Source organism: Symphalangus syndactylus, chromosome 10, assembly GCF_028878055.3.
Source record: "Symphalangus syndactylus isolate Jambi chromosome 10, NHGRI_mSymSyn1-v2.1_pri, whole genome shotgun sequence".
Classification (NCBI taxonomy): Eukaryota; Metazoa; Chordata; class Mammalia; order Primates; family Hylobatidae; genus Symphalangus; species Symphalangus syndactylus.
In genome coordinates, this window is record NC_072432.2 from 49,642,045 (window position 1) to 49,661,128 (window position 19,084).

General features: G+C 38.8%; 1 protein-coding gene across 2 annotated transcripts in view; it reads right to left on the reverse strand.

The window, feature by feature from the left end:
* Positions 1 to 19,084, reverse strand: part of HERC5 (HECT and RLD domain containing E3 ubiquitin protein ligase 5) — a 50,213-nt gene that overhangs the window by 26,980 nt on the left and 4,149 nt on the right. For both annotated transcript variants that reach the window (XM_055297024.2, XM_055297025.2), the window contains exons 4-13: positions 17,700 to 17,921; positions 16,420 to 16,511; positions 16,058 to 16,188; positions 12,664 to 12,809; positions 11,446 to 11,522; positions 10,607 to 10,710; positions 9,199 to 9,258; positions 7,296 to 7,389; positions 3,791 to 3,980; positions 402 to 556 (exon numbers count right to left, since the gene is read on the reverse strand). In XM_055297024.2, the coding sequence (XP_055152999.2) occupies positions 402 to 556; positions 3,791 to 3,980; positions 7,296 to 7,389; positions 9,199 to 9,258; positions 10,607 to 10,710; positions 11,446 to 11,522; positions 12,664 to 12,809; positions 16,058 to 16,188; positions 16,420 to 16,511; positions 17,700 to 17,921 (1,271 nt within the window). The remainder of the gene's footprint in view (positions 1 to 401; positions 557 to 3,790; positions 3,981 to 7,295; positions 7,390 to 9,198; positions 9,259 to 10,606; positions 10,711 to 11,445; positions 11,523 to 12,663; positions 12,810 to 16,057; positions 16,189 to 16,419; positions 16,512 to 17,699; positions 17,922 to 19,084) is intronic.

Consider the following 19,084-nt stretch of genomic DNA (forward strand, 5'->3'; position numbering starts at 1 on the left):
ATACACACATATAGTTCTAAAACAGTAAGAGCAAGGGAATGATTATCCCAAAATCCAAGATCATGACTACCTCTGGGAGATGGAGGGTTTGCAACCCATGAGGGGTACACAGGTATTTCTAAAGCACACAGGTATTTCTAAAGTACTGGAAATGTTTTATTTTTTTTAACATGGGTGGTAAGGACACTAATGTTTATTTTACTATTTTTCTTTGAATTCTAAATAGGTATTATATATATATTCCTTTATATGTATGATATAATTTACAAAAAAACATAAAAAAATAGCAATATAAACTTCATATGTCTCACATGAGTTTGCTTAAGATTCAAGCCAGCTGAAAGGAAGGGAATTTTTACGGCTAGATAAAAACCTTTAGAGGTTTCTAAAGGAACTCTTACCCTGTGCAGCTTCTTCAACATTTCTAGGAGAGCTTGAACATTACCATTCTCCTCAGCACTTTCATCCCAGTAATCCAACTGGCATATCACGGCTGTTTTAAACATCTGGACCAGTTTGCTGAAAGTGGATTCTTGCAGAGTTGCCCAATGCTCTTCTGAGGAATACAAATTTTTTTTTAAAATGAGTTTTATTGTGCTTTTTTTTTTTTTTTTTTTTTGAGACAGAGTCTCACCCTGTTGCCCAGGCTGGAGTGCTGTGGCACGATCTCAGCTCACTACAACCTCTGCCTCCCAGGTTCAAGAAATTCTCCTGCCTCACCCTCCTGAGTGGCTGAAATTACAGGCGTCTACCACCACACCCGGCTAATTTTTGTATTTTTATAGAGACAAGGTTTCACCATGTTGGCCAGGCTGGTCTTGAACTCCTGACCTCAGGCGATCCGCCCACCTCTGCCTCCCAAAGTGCTGGGATTTTAGGCGTGAGCCACCTCTCCAGCTTATTGTGTATATTTGAGGTCTACAAAATGTAATGGGATACATATAAATAGTAAAATTGTTACTATAGTGAAGCAAATTAACATTTTTTGGTAGGCCAGGCATGGTGGCTCACACCTACAATCCCGGCACTTTGGGAGGCTGAGGCAGGTGGATTGTCTGAGCTCAGCAGTTTCAGGCCAGCCTGGGCAACATACAGAAACTCGATTTCTACCAAAAATACAAAAAATTAGCCGGGCATGGTGGCACGTGTCTGTGGTCTCAGCTACTCAGGAGGCTGAGGTGGGAGAACCGCTTGAGACTGGGAGGTGGAGGCTGCAGTGAGCTGAGATTGTGCCAGTGCACTTCAACCTGGGTGACAGAGTAAGACTCCATCTCAAAAAAAAAAAAAAAAAAATTTTTATAACAAGAACAGCTGACATCTACTTCTTTAACAACAATAAAATCCCTAATACGATAGGTTATTAACTATAGTCCTCCTGTTGTCTAGTAGATCTCTAAACTTGTTGATCCTACACATCTGCTTCTTTGTGTCCTTCGACCTACATCTCCACATTTCCTTTCCACCCCCATCCACTAGTAACCACCATTTTATTACCTATCTCTGCATATTTGACCTTTACAAGGAAGGTAAATATAATTATCATGTAATTTTACTTAGATTGTTGAAGGTAAAAAGTAGCCAATATTTTTTGATTCACATAACAAAATATTTCAGTATATATTATAATTACAAAGCACACTTGTAATAAATTTTTCACTGAATAAATACAATTACTATTACAAGTTTAGAATTTAACTTTCTGGTTGCTTGAGCCCAGGAGTTCAAAGATTACAGTGAGCTACAATTGTACCACTGTACTCCAGCTAGGTGACAGTGAGCCCTGTCTCTATTAAAAAATACTACTAATAATTTAACATCCTGGAAAAGTTCCTTTAGAGTTAATAAAACTACAAACTTGATGTAATTAATTTGTGAAAAAATATGAGCAAAATTAATCACATTCTTTGCACAGATGAAATAGTATAATGTGTTAAAAATTAAATTAAAAATTGTTCGTGATTGCACAACTTTCTTTTTGTGCTCCCAGTCTGAGATGTTTAACTCTTAGAGAAAACATATTTCAGCATTTTAAAAAACAAAAACCATTTTAAAGTAGCTTTTCATCACTTATCATGTTATCCAGATTTAATAAAACATAAAGAATGGACTTCCTTGAGCTGAATATGCTATGTATGTCAAAAATCCCATTAAACTCTATTCATGTCCCTAGAACTTACTTGCAGTGTACTGGAAATACAGGGATAGGAGGAAACAGTCAGACTACCTGGATGTGGGACAGTCTACAAGACAACTGACCAGGATTCATCCTTCCTTCCTCCTTCATTCCTTCCTTCCCTCCCTCCCTCCTTCTTCCCTTCCCATCCCCTCCCCTCCTTTCCCTTCCCTTCCCCTTCCCCTGCCCCCCTTTCCCTTTCCCTTCCCCTCCCCTCTTCCCCTTCCTTTCCATTCCCTTCCCTTCACCTTCCCCTTCCCTTCCCCTCCCCCCCCTTCCCCTTCCCTTCCCTCCCCTCCCCTTCCTTCCTTTCTTTTTCCTTTCTTTTGATTGATTGTATTTTCAGTAGAGATGGGGGTCTATCTATCTATCTATCTATCTATCCATCCATCCATTGATTGTATTTTTAGTAGAGATGGGGTTTCACTATCTATCTATCTATCTATCTATTGATTGATTGTATTTTTAGTAGAGATGGGGTTTCACCATGTTGGCCAGGCTGGCCTCAAACTCCTGTCCTCAAATGAGATTCTTAAAAACAAAAAAAAAAAAAAAAAAAAAAAGCTGTAAATACTTTTTACTTTTTTTGGGAAAAGTTTGAATGACCTAGATATTGGATAATATTATAAAATTATGACTAATTTTCTTAGATATGATAATGATGACAGGGTAATACAGGATTCCATGTTTTTTTTTTTTTTTTTGACGGAGTCTCACTCTGTCGCCCAGACTGGAGTGCAATGGCACGATCTCGGCTCAATGCAACCTCTGCCTCTCAGGTCAAGCAATTCTCCTGCCTCAGCCTCCCGAGCAGCTGGGATTACAGGCATGCACCACCAAGCTCGGCTAATTTTCGTATTTTTAGTAGAGTCAGGGTTTTGCCATGTTGGCCAGGCTAGTCTTGAACTCCCGATCTCAGGTGATCTGCCTGCCTCAGCCTCCAAAAGTGCTGAGATTACAGGCATGAGCCACTGTGCCTGGCCAGATTCCATGTTCTTAGATGAATGGTAAAATATTATGAGTGAAATCTCATGTCTTCAACTTATTTTCAAATAGTTCAGTAAAAATAAAATGTAATCTGTACATAAACAGAAAGCACAAATGGCAACATACTTATTATTGCTGACTCTACAGTAGAAGGTACATGGGTATTCAGTATGTATCACAATTACAAAAGCACACTTGTAATAAACTTTTCAGTGAATAAATACAATTACTATTACAAGTTTAGAACTTAGCATCCTGGTCGCTTGAGCCCAGGGGTTTAAGATTACAGTGAGCTATGACTGCACCACTGCACTCCAGCAAGGTGTACCATTTATTGCATATGGTATACTATACTATTCTTTCAACTTCTCTGTGAAATTTTTCATAGTGAAAAGTTGGAAACTAAGCAAATCATGACAAAGCCATGTGTGTATCCAAGGAGTCTAAAAAAATATTAGAATAATCTATTTTAGATGACCATGGTAATTGTTACAGTATCTTTAGAGTATGCTAACAATACGAACTAAAAAAAAGAATACATTTATAATTATCTAAGTTTTGTCATAACTTTACTAGACATGTCTTTCCACTGAGAAGACAGGTAAAGTATCTTCAAATGATCAATCTTACCCAGAACCAGTGAAGACTGGTCACTCATTTTACAAACAACCTTTGCAAATGGAACCACAAGGCTCTCCCAGTTGTTAGAAATATGCATCACGGGACATTCTGGGAGAAGGAAGAAAACTTCTAAAGCTTCTTGGGGTGGAGAACGAAATGGAAGCCTTTTGAGCAGATTATCTTTGAGGCAGGTGGTTATCTGTGGTCAGAAAGGAACAGGGAAAAGGCATTCAAAACTCAGTAGAAGCAGGGTGCAACTGATGGTAATAAAACAAGGTGTAGAGGCTGGAATGTCATTCTACTACTAAATGAGAATAATCATTGAGTTTTCTAAAACCCCTGTTTACTAAAATCCCTTCTCACCTAGCCTCTAAAATATTGGAGGTATTTGAGATATACAATAAGTATTCTCTTCATTCAATTATTGGGGTGCATGAAGGAGATCAAGCACACCTAACCAGCACTTTGGGAGGCCGAGGCAGGCGGATCACAAGGTCAGGAGATCGAGACCATCTTGGCCAACATGGTGAAACCCTGTCTCTACTTAAAATACGAAAATTAGCTGGGCGTGATGGTGCGTGTCTGTAGTCCCAGCTACTTGGGAGGCTGAGGCAGAATTGCTTGAACCTGGGAGGCAGAGGTTGCAGTGAGCCGAGATTGTGTCACTGCACTCCAGGCAAAGAGCAAGACACCGTCTCAAGAAAAAAAAAAAAAAAGAAAAAGAAAAAAACCACATGTGCAAGAATTACACTGAATGAACAATAGATTCAGAACTAATAAACAGCCTTCTCAATTGTAAGTACCATATTCTACCCTCTGGTTTACACTATCACACCTTGGGTTTCTTTTTTCAAGGGTAAAAATGCATCAGAACTCCAAAAAGCAGAAAAACAAAACAAAGCAAAAAAAAAAAAAAAAAAAGACAAAATCCGACAATTTCAAGAACAAAATTTAACATAATTCTCATTATCTTCCATAAGAGCAACTGTCTTTACCACAGACTCTAGTTTCTAGCCCCTCCAATTTCCTTATAGTTTCCCCAATTCAGAATGCAACTGTTTAGGAAAAAATGGAATGGAATTCTGAATTTTTGTTATGTGTGCTTAGATCACAGTAATCATGTTTGAAATCCCACTATGAAGATAAGCTAGTATTTATGGAATACTTATTACTTGTCAATTATTGTGTTAAGTGATGTACATACATTAATTAGGTCATTTAACCCTTATTACAGTTTCTCCCTAACACAGATGATATTAATGCCATTTTACTGATGAGAAATCTGTGATTCAGAGAAATTAAGTAACTTGCTCAAGGTCACACAGCTAAGTGGGAATTTCTCTGGATCTTTCTGACTCCAAAGCCCAAATTCTTAATCATTGTATTATGAGATAGTGGCTAAATGATATCTGTAAATGTACAAATTGTTATAATTACCTATTTTTATATTAAAACATTATATTGGACTCCTACAATGAGATTCGGTCTTTGGAGTTACGTATACCTGACAACTCTATTTCAACATCTTATTAGTACACACACATTCTACCTCCTTGCTCATCATCAGACACAACCTCAAGCCTCCTCACCTATTCCAAACCCTTAGAATGACTGTGATACCCTCGAGCCAGTCCTATTGTCTGACACACTGTGCTTTGGCATACGCTTTTCTAGCTGCCTCGAATGCCCTTCCATGTGTGAGCACCTGGTATGATCTTAATTCCTCTGGGCAACTTGTTTTGAGTAAATAGAGCTAACCATTCACTGCCCTAATAATGACTGAATTCATCCAAAAATATTGCACACAGGCTACATTCTAAGCCAGGCACTAGCGAAGACGGTGAAGTGTAAAACACACCAGATCTTTGCACTAATGTATGCATGTATGTATCTGTCTCCCTTACTACACCATGAGCTTCTAAAGCACAGGGAGTATGTCTCTTTTATTCTTCATCAAGAGTCATCACTACAGTGCCCAGCACATAGCAAGTATTCAAATGCTTGCTGAATAAATGAACACATGCCAAAGGTCCAAGAGTCCGTATCGCAGAACCTCAAGATAGAAACATTACAGGTCTTCTAATCCAATCATCTTATTTTGAAACAATGGAGGTCAAGGATGCCCTATGATTATTTCATTTACATACCATATGTTCTTTTTGTGGCACAATCAACGTATAATTAGTAAACAGAAGGAGCCCTTAATGATGAAGTGATCCAATCCCTTCCCTTCACAGATGCACAAAAGGGCTTCTATTTCTGGTAATCTTTCCATGGTTGTATTTAGTAGCAATGACTCAGAATCTTACAGAAAGAAAGTTAAACTGGCCCCCACAGGAGGATTTTAGAAAACAAAAGAAAATGAGCACTAACAAATGTTGATGAAATAGTCCACAGAGTAGTTTCTGGGTTGTTGATACAGGCAGCACTAAGTGTTGCAGAGTCCCAATAAAGGGCACCATTTCACCTCAGACCCCCAGTGGGGCTGTGGTTCTGCCAAAGTTAAGACAACTGAACTTTCCATCTTTCCTTGAAAGAAAGGAGCACATGAGAAAACTTGCAGCTGAAATAGAGAATGCTAGTTGTGGCAAAGAGAGCAAGTGCAGGAGCTGAAAGAAGGAAGGGTGAGAGATCAAAGATTGAGAGGGAAAGAGAAGAGGGATATGAACACAGAGAGAGACTAAAAAATGGGGGGAGGCTACAGGGAGGAAGGAGGGGAGGAGGGAAGGAGACAGAAAGAAAGAAGGAACTACAGTGAGACCCAGAGAGAAAAAAATGGAGAGAAGAACAGAAAGTAGTATCCCTATATCAACCAGTAAAATAAAATAGGGAAATAATAAAGACTATATTAAGAAAAACTAAATTAATAAAGCATGCAGTAAGCCGAGATCACACCACTGGACTCTAGTCTGGGCGACAAAGTGAGACTCCATCTCCAAAAAAATAAAAATAAAAATAAACGAAGTGGAGCACCTGCAAAAAGAAAACCTAAAGATAGCAGTAACAGTGCTGAAACAGGAAGCAATCATCCCATAAAGAACAAGAACACTCTAGAATCTAGAGAAAAGTAGAATGGAAAAAAAAACAAAGAATCCAGGCAGTCCCTGGTGAGAGGGATATTCGTATCAGAAAAAATGTTCTCATTTCTACATCTACGCTTAAAAGGATTGCATATAAAATGTTCTTATTCTAGTGTACTAATCTCAACAAATCCTTAATCATCTTCCTAAAGCCGAGCTGAAAAACTTCCCTCTAGGAATGTGTAGGCATATATGTGTATGCGTGTTTGTGTACAGACACATTATTTAGAATATTTGTAACCTGTGTGACTACTATGCCAACTATTTCACCCTAAAAGGGCAAACTCCTAAATGTTATCTGAGTTTAACCTAATCTGAATATGTTACAAGGTCTCGGAGAATCCCTTAACACAGAACATTTCTTCTGAAATTTTGAGTTCTTGTAAGAAATATTCTGGTGTATTTTCTTTCTCCACATAACAATCTGAAGATACCATGTTAGTAATCCAGTCCTTTTGGGTCAACTCCTTGAAGATGTTTCTTGCTTTATTTAAGTCCAAATAAACAGGCATCATTTCTGTAGTTCTTCTGTAGAAGTAAGATAAATTAAGTATTTTGTTAGATTATCTCCCTAGGTGCAAAGTTTCTTCTACAGCTTGCCCCCTTTCAACAAAATTACCTTTTTTCTCAAGTGTATAACTATAATAAATTGTCTAAGTACAAATGCAATATAGTAAACAACATAATTTTTTCTAAAATACCAAAAAATATCAAGGCTGCTTTAACTATATATACCATAAGACTTTAACTCAGATGCTGTCTTATCTGTAATAGATTAAAAAAATAAATACTTCCCAGTTAAAAAAAAATAGCCACAGAGGGAGGCTGAGACAGGATAATCGCTTGAGAGGTCAAGGCTGCAGTGAGTTGTGAACATGCCACTGTACTCCAGCCTGGGTGACACAGCGAGACCCCGCCTCAGAAAAAGAAAAGAAAAGAAAAGAAAAGAAAAGAAAAGAAAAAGAAAAGAAAAGAAGGAAGGGAAGGAGGGAGGGCGGGTGGGAGGAAGGAAGGGAGGGAGGAAGGGTGGGCCACAGAAAAAAGATACAGGTTTTTCGAAGGAAGGAAGGACGGACGGACGGACGGAAGGAAGGAAGGAATGAAAGAAGGAAGGAAGGAGGGAAGGAAGGACTGACCACAGGAAGGAAGGAAGGACCACAGGAAGGAAGGAAGGAAGGACAGAAAAAAGATAAAGGTTTTTCCCATTTCTAAAAAATACATCCATTTCTTCCCGTTAAATGGACTGAAAAGTGGGAACCAAAAGAGGGGGCTTCTGACCAATAATTTCTTAGTACTTCAATATAAAGTTATTAATGAAATGTTTAAGTATCTTCTCATGGAAGACCTTCTAATGGAAGGTCATGCAGCCATTAAAATTATGTTACCGGCTGGGTACAGTAGCTCACACCTATAATCTCAACACTGTGAGGCTGAGGTGGGAGGACTGCTTGAGGCCAGGAGTTCAAGACCAGCCTGGGCAACATAGCAAAGCTGCTGTCTTTACAAAAGTTAAAAAATTAGCAGGAGGTGGTGGCACATGCCTGTAGTCCCAGCTACGTGGAAGGCTATGGTGGGAGTATTGCTTGAGCCCAAGAGTTTGATGATGCTTGAGCCCAAGAATCATGATGCTGTAACTCCAGCCTGGGTGATGGAGTGAGACCTTGTCTCAAAAAAAAAAAATTACCAAAAAAGTAAAATGGGCAAACATTAGGTAGAAAACAATGTAGAAACAATATGATCCAGCTGGGCATGGTGGCTTATGCCTGAAATCCCAGCACTTGGGGAGGCCAAGGCTGGTAGATTGCCTGAGCTCAGGAGTTCGAGACCAGCCTGGCCAACATGGTAAAACTCTGGCTCTACAAAAAAATACAAAAAGTAGCTGGGTGTAGTGCCATGTGTCTGAAGCCCCAGATACTCAGGCTGAGGTGGGAGGACTGCTTGAGCCTGGGAGGCAGAGGTTACAATGAGCCAAGATCACACAACTGCATTCCAGCATGGGCAACTACAGGGCAAGACCCTGCCTCAAAAAAACAAAAACAAAAAACCAGTATGATCTAATTTTTTGTAAAAGAATACATTTGCATGAAAAAATATAATCATATACATAAGTGCTAGCTATTACTCTTAAGTGATGGATTATGGAAGATTTTCACTTTCTTTTTATCGTGTGTATTTTTGACATTTTCTACAGCAAGCATGTATTTACTCTTGTTAAAAAAACAATTTTTAAAAAGGGATGAACACACAGCTAATTATTTTACCCTCCAATTTTTTTTTTATCCTCTTTCACGGTACTCTTAATACAATTTAATACAATTAATTTATTACATTTATTACCTTTTCCTTAAAAAACTTCCAGTTAGACAAGCAGGAGATGAAAATATCTCTTGGATTTCCCTATATTAGTAATAAGACACTGGTTAAACCAAATCACATGGTATACATATATACAGCCTCTTTACAGCATAAGACATGATAAATACAACATCTTGTAACTATCCTTCCAACCTCTCCATTTGTCTCCTATCTGTACGCATATTATCTTGGCTTCTAAAAGTCCATTCTGTTTGGTAAATCTCAAAATTTCAGTGGCAAACATGGGAAATAAAAAAGTTTATACATACTCAGAGAAGCCTCAAATAAAGAGCAAAGCCTTGATTTATGGTCAGAACTTCCTTGAACAAACAAAATACTCCCACCCCACCAACTATGCAAGTCCTATTTATCTCTATTCCACTGAAATAGAAATAAATTACCAGAAATTAAATGGGGGAAGGAGTATGCTCAGTTTCATCTTAGAAGTAGTTGTACAGTTCTCAATTATTTATGCTCTGCAAATTATGATGCAACTATTTTGTGCAACTACTTTGTACAATCATTTTCCGGAATTAGAAAGCCATACCTAAAAATATTTCTAAAAGATGATGTTTTTAAGAATAGGTAGGAGTCCTGTAAACCTGTAGGAGTTCTATGGTTTAGAGAAGAATGGTACAAATTGTTCAGCTAAGAATAACAGGTACACAAACTAATGGTTCCAGGATCAAATGGGACTGGGAAACACTATAGACTGTATTTTCTGGCCAGAGAGTCAGAATATACATAAACAGAGGCCTGGAGAAGCCCTACATAAAGAAAGCTGTCCTCATGGCGCTTACATGTTAGTTGTGATGGGTTAGTTTTATATGTCAACTTGGCTAGGCCATGGTAACAAGATATTTGGTCAAATATTATTCTGGATGTTTCTATGAAAGTATTTTTTTAGATGAGATTAACATTTAAAATGGTAAACTGAGTAAAGCACTTGAACAAGTGAATAACAAGAAAGCACCTTCCATAATGTGAGTGAGCCTCATCCAATTGAAGGCCTTAAGAGAAAAGGCTGAGGTCACCCAAAGAACAGGAAATTCTGCTTTTAGATTGCCTTCAGACTTGAGCTGCAACATCAACTCTTTCCCCAAGTCTCCAGCCTGCTGGCCTGCCCTACAGATTTTGGACTTGCCAGCCCCTACAATCTCATGAGCCAATTCCTTAAAATAATCTCTCTCTCTCTCTCCCCTCCATAGATACACAGATGGACAGACAGACATGATAGAGACAGTGATAGAGACAGAAATACACACATATCCTACGAGTTTGTTTCTCTGGAAAACCCTGACTACAAAATCTCATATTGCTGTACAGAACCAGTTTGGGAAGTGATACTTGACAGTGATATATAAGCAGAGAGTCAGACTGTGGGGTGTACCTTTTTGTGCTCTGCCACCGTTTAGTCTCCACATCAGCAATCCATCTCCTTACAGTCCCTTCATTCAGTGTAGGAATTGTCCTCTTCAGATTAACATAGGAATTCTGTAAACAAACAGGAAAGTAAAACACAATAATTTAGACACATCAGAGATAGGCACCCAACTTTTAGGTACACTCTAGAGGGTAAAACTGACTTTTAAGTATGTGTAATACAGCCCTGGGACAATCACAAAGTGATACTCAAACAATAAGTAATCAATCATTTGCCTGGTTGCCACTTTCTTGTCCAAGGGGGCTTAGACTGAAAGTAAATTTCTCTGAGGACCTCAACACTCAGCACTTTATACAAATACAATTGAATTAAATTGAACATCAGACAGCCTTGAAGGGAAGGGAAGATCCTGAAAGAGCTGTGTGCACAAGTGTGGGGAACTCGATTTCACTTGGTGAAGTAGGGCAGGGAAGTTACGGACTTTTTATTTGCAAGCCCATGAACCTTGGGGTCTTTCTTAGTACTGGCCTGCAAAGTCATTTTTAGAATCTGTCACTCTGTTGTTTGCAGGGATACTGACCAAACATCATTGGCAAGTAGCCCCCAAAAGGTAAGTATAGTCTATGGAAATCACACTGATTAGACATTCACCAGAGAAAAATCTGCTGATTTTTGTGGGAAAATACTGATGTAGTTTAGACAATAAAGGATCAGTAATGTCCAGCTATCCCCTAAAAAGTCAGCCTGGTAAACTCATGATTTTGGAATTCACCAAACTTGGATACTAGAACCCTTAGTTTTGCTTAAAATACCGGGTTATAAAACACCTGGAGATCTATTTTTACCTCTTTCTTTATCCAGAGCAAAATGCTTTGATTCCCTCCAGCAATCATTATTAACTCCTTTTCTGAGGTATGGGTTTCTGAAAGGATGCACAAAAAGTAAGAGTTTTAGAAAGTCATTTGGCACAAACATGCATGTTCAATTTAAATAACTTCAGATTCTTCTTCAACGTAGTCATCTTATCTTCTTAATAGACAAAACTTAGTACATTTTCCACCAATTAAGAAGCTGAAATACATATACTTTGGAGTAAAGTCTAGTTGGCAAACATAGGTAATTCACAAGGTGGACATGTGACATCAGTTTAATATACATATTATAAATATTTATATATAAAATGCAAATATTTCATTAGCTAAATGCTATCAGTTTAATTCGACTCCCATTACTAAAAACCATGTTTTCAAGATTTAACCAATGACTGCTGGCTATAAAGAATGTAAGTACTTTAAGCCCATGTAACTGTTTATAAGGAATCAAAGATAATACACGCTGCTTAAGGAAATAACTCTGTTCGTTTTCCCAAAAGAAATGAGTAAATTTTGTTACTTGAGGTCACCACTAAGATTTCAGAAACAAGTAACAGAAATGCTCCGAGGTGCTTCTATAGTGGAGTGTTTCAGAGCTCAGACTCTGAGGTCATAAAGGGCATGGGTTCAATTCCAGATAAACCACTTACTGGCCATGAGTAAGTGGCTAACCCTTTTCTCTCCAAGTCTCTTTATCCTCCAGTAAAACAGGAATGACAGAATACACCTCCCAGAACTGTCACAAGGATTGGTGAGATAACACAAGTAAGTGCTGAGCAAAGTTCAGTGTCAGGTATATGTTGACTGCTCATTATTCTGAGGGTTTTATATGACTGTGGATCAACTTAACCAGGGCAACTAGCAAATTACAAGAATTAGTAAACAACTAATTACAAGAATTAGTAAGTCTCTTGCAAACTGGAATGAGAGCTGCATATGCCTCTGAATCCATTGTCTATTTTATCATTTAAATTCACATTAATCCTAATCTGAAGGAGTAATATAGAATAATTACTTTGCCTCAATAAATTAAACTGATTCTTGAATTGTCTACCAGTAAAAAATGAAACCAATATTTAGAGAAACTCCCCTCATAGTCATATACTGCTTTCTTTGCCACATTACCCAGTTAGAAAAATCATTTTCTCTAAAAAGACACTATGCCAAACCCTATGTTCCTACAGAATTTACCAAGTTTGAGTTCTTCACTTGATGATACTTTCACTGGAAGCGGTATCAGCTGGTCACGTGTTCCACCGTTTCCCAGTTGTCCGTCTTTTCCAGAACCAAAGGAAAAGACCTTTCCCAAATCAGAAACATAGGCAAGTGTGTGCCACCTATTAAATAAAAGCACATATGGTCAATTCTTTTTTTTTTGAGACGGAGTCTCGCTCTGTCGCCCAGGCTGGAGTGCAGTGGCACAATCTCAGCTCACTGCAAGCTCCGCCTCCCGGGTTCATGCCATTCTTCTGCCTCAGCCTCTCCAAGTAGCTGGGACTACAGGCGCCCGTCACCATGCCCGGCTAATTTTTTGTATTGTTTTAGTAGAGACGGGGTTTCACCGTGGTCTCGTCAATTCTTAATTATCCACAATGATGAGAGTGTTCAGCAATACAGTAAATTGCCAAAACTATGCTACCCAGTGAGAGTGAAACTAAACATCTCTTAAAGGATGAAAACCATCTGGAAACCAAGAAATCAACATGTACCTGAAAAGACTTTGGAACCCAAAGGCCACTCACAAGACATGATGTCATACTTTGGCAAATGGTGGAACAAGCACCTCCCCTTGCCCTCTGCTCATTTTTCAACATTAGTTTGAGTCACCACCTCTCGGAAACCATCTCTTGAGTCCATTCTCTTTCCATCCTGGAAGACTCAGTTGAGTTCCCACTTAATTTCTCAAAGATCTTTACCACACTGATTTTCCTATTGATTTGCTGGTTTGTATATCCCACTATACTGCTGTGTAGCAAGGAATCTGCCTTGCCCAGCGAGGTCTGGCTGGTGCCCAGTTCCTGGGAGGTAACCTCTAAACCCACAGAATTTCCCAAGTGATAGAGGAGAGTCTTTGTTATTCATGGCAGGATGCTGGGAGAGCTCTCCTCACCTATGATGTAAATCAGACCTAAGGAGGGCAGTGCTGGAGATTAAGTTCAACTACCTGGGCAATGATTTAACCAATCATGCCTCAGCAATAAAAACCCTCAATTTAGGCTGAGTGTGGTGGCTCATGCATGTAATCCCAGCACTTTGGGAGGCCAAGGCAGTAGGATACTTTGAACCCAGAAGTTTAAGACTAGCCTGGCCAATATAAGGAGACCCCATCTCTACAACAAATTTAAAAATTAGCTGGGCATGGTGGCACGGACCTGTGGTCCCAGCTACTCAGGAGGCTGAGGCAGGAGGATTGCTTGAGCCTGGGAGGTCAAGGCTGCAGTAAGCCATGATAGCACCACTGCAGTCCAGCCTGGGTGACAGAGTGAGACCTTGTCTCAAAAAAAAAAAAAAAAAACCACCAAACCAAAAACAACTCTTGACTTGGGTGAACTTCTCTGACTGGATGGCAGATTATGTACATCCTGCACCCTGTCTCCAAAACAACAACAACAACAAAAAAAACCAGAAAAAACAGAAACAACTCTCAACTTGGGTGAATTTCTCTGATTGGTTGGCAAATTCTGTATGTCCTGTCACATTATCAGGCCAGAAGAGATAATACCATCCACCTGCTCCAAGGGGAGGTGACAGCCACAAGCTCAGCATTTGTAGCCCTCCTAGACCCTGTCCTTATGTTTCTTCCTTTGACTGGTACTAATTTGTATCCTTTTCTTGTAATAAATGTGACTATAAGCATAATAGCTTTTAGTAAGTTTGTGAGTCTTTCCAGTGAATTGTCCTGTTAGTAGGGGTATTGCCCTGATGTGCATTAAGACAAATCTCCAACTTGCCTCCCTCTCTTGTAATACATGCTACTCAAAAGGATTGTATGTAATGAAGAATCCAAAGAGGTGATAAGACTGCTTTGGTTAAGAGATATTGAATGAGGTATAAATATTGAAGAGAACGTTTCTTTGGTGAAGAGACTCATATACCGATAATTTGGTCTACCTTAATAATATTACCTATTTATGTAATTCTACTCCAAGATCATAAGAAAATATGCCTACAGACTGAAAGTATGCATGCTAGTTTTTTATAAGAATGGTTTCAGTAAACTAACAAATGAACCCAACATTCAAATACAGTCTGAATTTTGCTCTACGTTTAGTGAAGGAAAAACTGCCCAAAAGAATAAGTGTATATGGGGCAAAATATTTTTTAACCCTACCAACTCCCAACATCCCTCTGGCAAGACGTGGACTGATATATCTGATAACCAAAAAAATTAAATAGTGGCGTGGTGGCTCACCCCTATAATCCCAACACTCTGAGGGGTCAAGGTGGGCAGATCACCTGAGGTCAGGAGTTCAAGACCAGCCTGGCCAACATGGTGAAACCCCGTCTCTACTAAAAATACAAAAATTAGCCGGTTGTGGCTGGGTGCAGTGGCTCACGCCTGTAATCCCAGCACTTTGGGAGGCCGAGGTGGGCGGATCACGAGGTCAGGACATCGAGACCATCCTGGCTAACACGGTGAAACCCCATCTCTACTAAAAATACAAAAAATTAGCCAGGCGTGGTGGCAGGTGCCTGTAGTCCCAGCTACTTGGGAGGCTGAGGCAGGAGAATGGCGTGAACCCGGGAAGCGGGGCTTGCAGTGAGCAGATTGCGCCACCGCACTCCAGCCTTTGCGACAGAGCAAGACTCCGTCTCAAAAAATAAATAAATAAATAAAAAAAATAAAAAATATCAACCGGTTGTGGCAGTGCACGCCTGTAATCCTAGCTATCCCAGAGACTGAGGTGGGAGAATAACCTGAGCCTGGGAAGTGGAGGTTGCAGTGAGCTGAGATTTCGTCACTGCACTCCAGCCTGGGTGACAGAGCAATACTCCGCCTCAAAAACAAACAAACAAACAAAACAAAAAACCTTTAAATAAACCAAGGAGTCTGAGCAAGACATTTTACCTTTATTTTCTAAAAAGGAGCTGTGAAAATTAAACTTCTTAGGAACACTTCACTCAAACCATCACTGACTATGTCTTATACTTTACTGTGATCAGGGCAGGCTACAATGAAAGAACTCTAGTAATTAAAAAGTATGTTGGCCGCAAGGCATTGTCAGAGAGGGTGATTACATTAATGAATAATCCTTTGTGATCTGCGCTTTATTTTTTCCAAATAAACAATTAATGACTTATTTTTCTTAAAGGCAAAAGTGCACCTGAATAGTTACAAAGGTATTTCACTAAGGAGACAGCAGAAAGTCAGTTGTATCCGCTCATTTAAAAAAAAAAAAAATCAAAGAAAACAACCATGAAGAGTAAAAGGTGTATTATGTTTATCTAAAGAATTTAAATTAAGCATTTTCACTGATTTGAAAATTTTTGATACATCTCAAAGAAACTGATAGAAATTTTATTAAATTACTATCTAGTTTGCTGCACTCATTTTATCAATTCTCATTGATACTTTACAACTTACCTTCCACATGCTATCTGAGTCACTCTATTCCCAACAAGCTCAGCCACCAAACAGGGTCTTAGCTCATTCTGTGTTGAATTATGACCAAGTTGCCCATGTTTTCCAGCACCAAAAGTAAACAGCAGCCCATCCTAAGGAAAGGGAATGTCATATCAGATGCTAGAAAAATAAAATAAAAAAGTAGTATTCACTGATGCAAAGTGAATCACTAATAAATAGCACTGTCAAAGTAAAGCTCCTAAATATCAGAAGGACAGTCCTACATATAGGAAGTGATGACCTTTCTTCTCTGGGAAACACTAACTTCCCATACAAAATGTTCTTCTAAAAATACAGCCAAAAAGAGACAAGGGTACACCCACCTGTGTGAGCAGCGCACTGTGAGAGCCACCACAAGCGAGAAATTCAACTTTCTGATTGTCTAGTGCTTCAATAAGGGATGGATAATCTTTACCTATGTAAGGAGAAAAATAGCTGAAGTGACCAAAAGGAAATGCTGAGTTTCACAATGGAGTTACCCGGACTGCTGCTTCTCAACCCAGCGACAACAGTTCTCATGATATTCTGACAAGAAAGGCTCTATGTTGCCACGTTTAGGATCAAGTTCCACGCCTCAGGGTGAAGGTGGGACCAGTGACCAAAAGGGTCACACTTAGGGGCACCCACCTGTGAAAGGGTCAAACCACTTCCCAAAGCCTGTTCTCAATTATGACTTCATTCACTTTAATTGCAGCACATTAGATATTTCCAACACCCATCTAGAATTACTTTTAATGAACATATCAATTCCTTTTTCTTTCAAATTATCTACTAGTGTCATCACCTCACACTACCTCTTCTTTTCTTCATGATTATTTTCATGTCAAAAGCACTCAGAGATTCAGCCAAAGTAGTTTAATGGCCACTTTATTCCTCTTCTCTCCTTTGAATATTTTTCTAACACTGACTTCTGGGCTATTCTGTGTGATGACCATTGCACTGTGTCAGGGAGAAATGAGTAACCAGTGATCCAGGGTATTGCATACAGTACCACAGCTGGTTATAAGCAGCAGAATTTCTTACACCTCAAAACTCTAATGAGTTGTTTGGGATCATGAGAAATTTCACCATCGGCTTGGTTCAATAATGGAAATTACATGTTTCTTCATGTGTGTTTTTGTGTGTTTACAAACATAATTGATAGCTTATAGAATAAGATCAGGATATGTGAGTTCTTAAATATAATTTTAGTATTCTTTTGTAATAATACACTAACAGACTTTAAGTGCAAAGGCTTTAAAGGTCATCTCATCCAAACTTGTCACTTGACAAAAAAAGAAAATAAGGCCTAGAAAAAAGTTTAGTGACTGGGCAAGGCTTGCAGTTAGTAAACTGCAAAGTGGGAATCAGAATCCAGGTTCTCATCCCTAATTCAATGCCCCTTTCCATCTCACACACAACCCTGAAACATGTCTCAATTACAGTAACAACTTCCACACTATGTATGCCTCTTGAACTGATTCTGCCCTGAAGACAGAGAGGTAATCAGAAAGAGCAGTACAAATGAAAGTGAAGATTTGAACCATTTTTGACAGGGAGGTCCATTAAATTCATCTAACAAGTATATGTGTTGGTAATAGGAATCTGAGAATGTGTTCCATACTCTCAGTGTGGCCCAGGCCTAGTTGTCCAAATTCATTTTTTCCCCATGAATAAATGTTGCCAGACATGGATAAGGCCATGCTGTGGGCTTCTCCGGCAGAAATCTGAGCCAAGGGTACTCCTGCGAGGTGCTCCACAATCTGTGGTGTGGTGGTTGAGGGAAATTTCCTTCCAACTCCAAGCTGCCCATGCAGGTTCTGTCCCCAGGCAAAAAGCTCACCACCTTGACATAAACAGAGCAAATGCTGTTTTATTCAATTTAAAATGCAGCAGACCTTATCCTAAAGCATTATGCATGCTCTACATAGTATAATATCACAATATTGTACCTTTGCACTGATGGTACTCTCAGTTACCCTATGTCTGCCACAGAAAAACATAGAATCTTCTCTTTAGGAGTGACAGTTACACTTCCTTATCCCACACTTCAAAAGTGAAGCTATTTGAACATATTAAATAATATCTTCAACATAATAAATTTGATTGTAAATCAAATTCAAGAAATATTGACTTTAAAACACTCAGTGGATGGGCCCATGAAAAACAGAAGCAATCTACCTCTGCGAAAAACCCCAGAGCTACTGTTTTCTCTCATATGCCTAATGATCCCAAATAAACAACTGTAAAATTCATTTGAAATTACAAGATCCCAAATAAACAACTGTAAAATTAATTTCAAATTACAGTTTCTTGAACGAGTCAGTTTCTTCTTCCATTAACTGAATATATGGAGCATATTTTTTAGGGAGCGTTCTTAGATGTTATCTGATAGAGCTGACAATATCTAATACAGTCTAAAAAAATACACCAGAGAATTAAGGTTTATTGGAATCTCTTTGCAAGATACTGTGATGTGGTGGGAAGCACAGCCTCTTCTTCACACACAATTTTCATGCACCTGTCAACCACCAGGAATACAATGATGAGCATGACCAGTTTCCTTTCTTGCTTCCCCAACTTTTATTCTTTCTGTACTGTGATTTACTAGTAATAAACTCTGAATATCCCTTTACCCTTATACATACACGCCTCTAGACCCTGGGCTTCTTAAAGGCAGAGTTTGTATGTTTCATCTTCATAATCTGAACACAGTAGATAGTATGAAATATTTGTTCATGAATGAATGAAGTCACATGATCAATTTTTTCCAATACAAGTTAATACTATCAAATCTCAACAGGCCTTGCAATGAAGGTCAAATACTCACTAATTATTAACTTCCCTTGAATCCCAGATTCTATTCAGTTTATGAACATGTTTACATCTGTCCTGTATATTAACAAAAATTCCCTTGACTTCGAATTCCCCTCTATGACCCTACTTCTATCTTAATTATTCCATTCACAGTAAGTTTCTTTTTTTTTGAGAACGGGGTCTCGCTCAGTT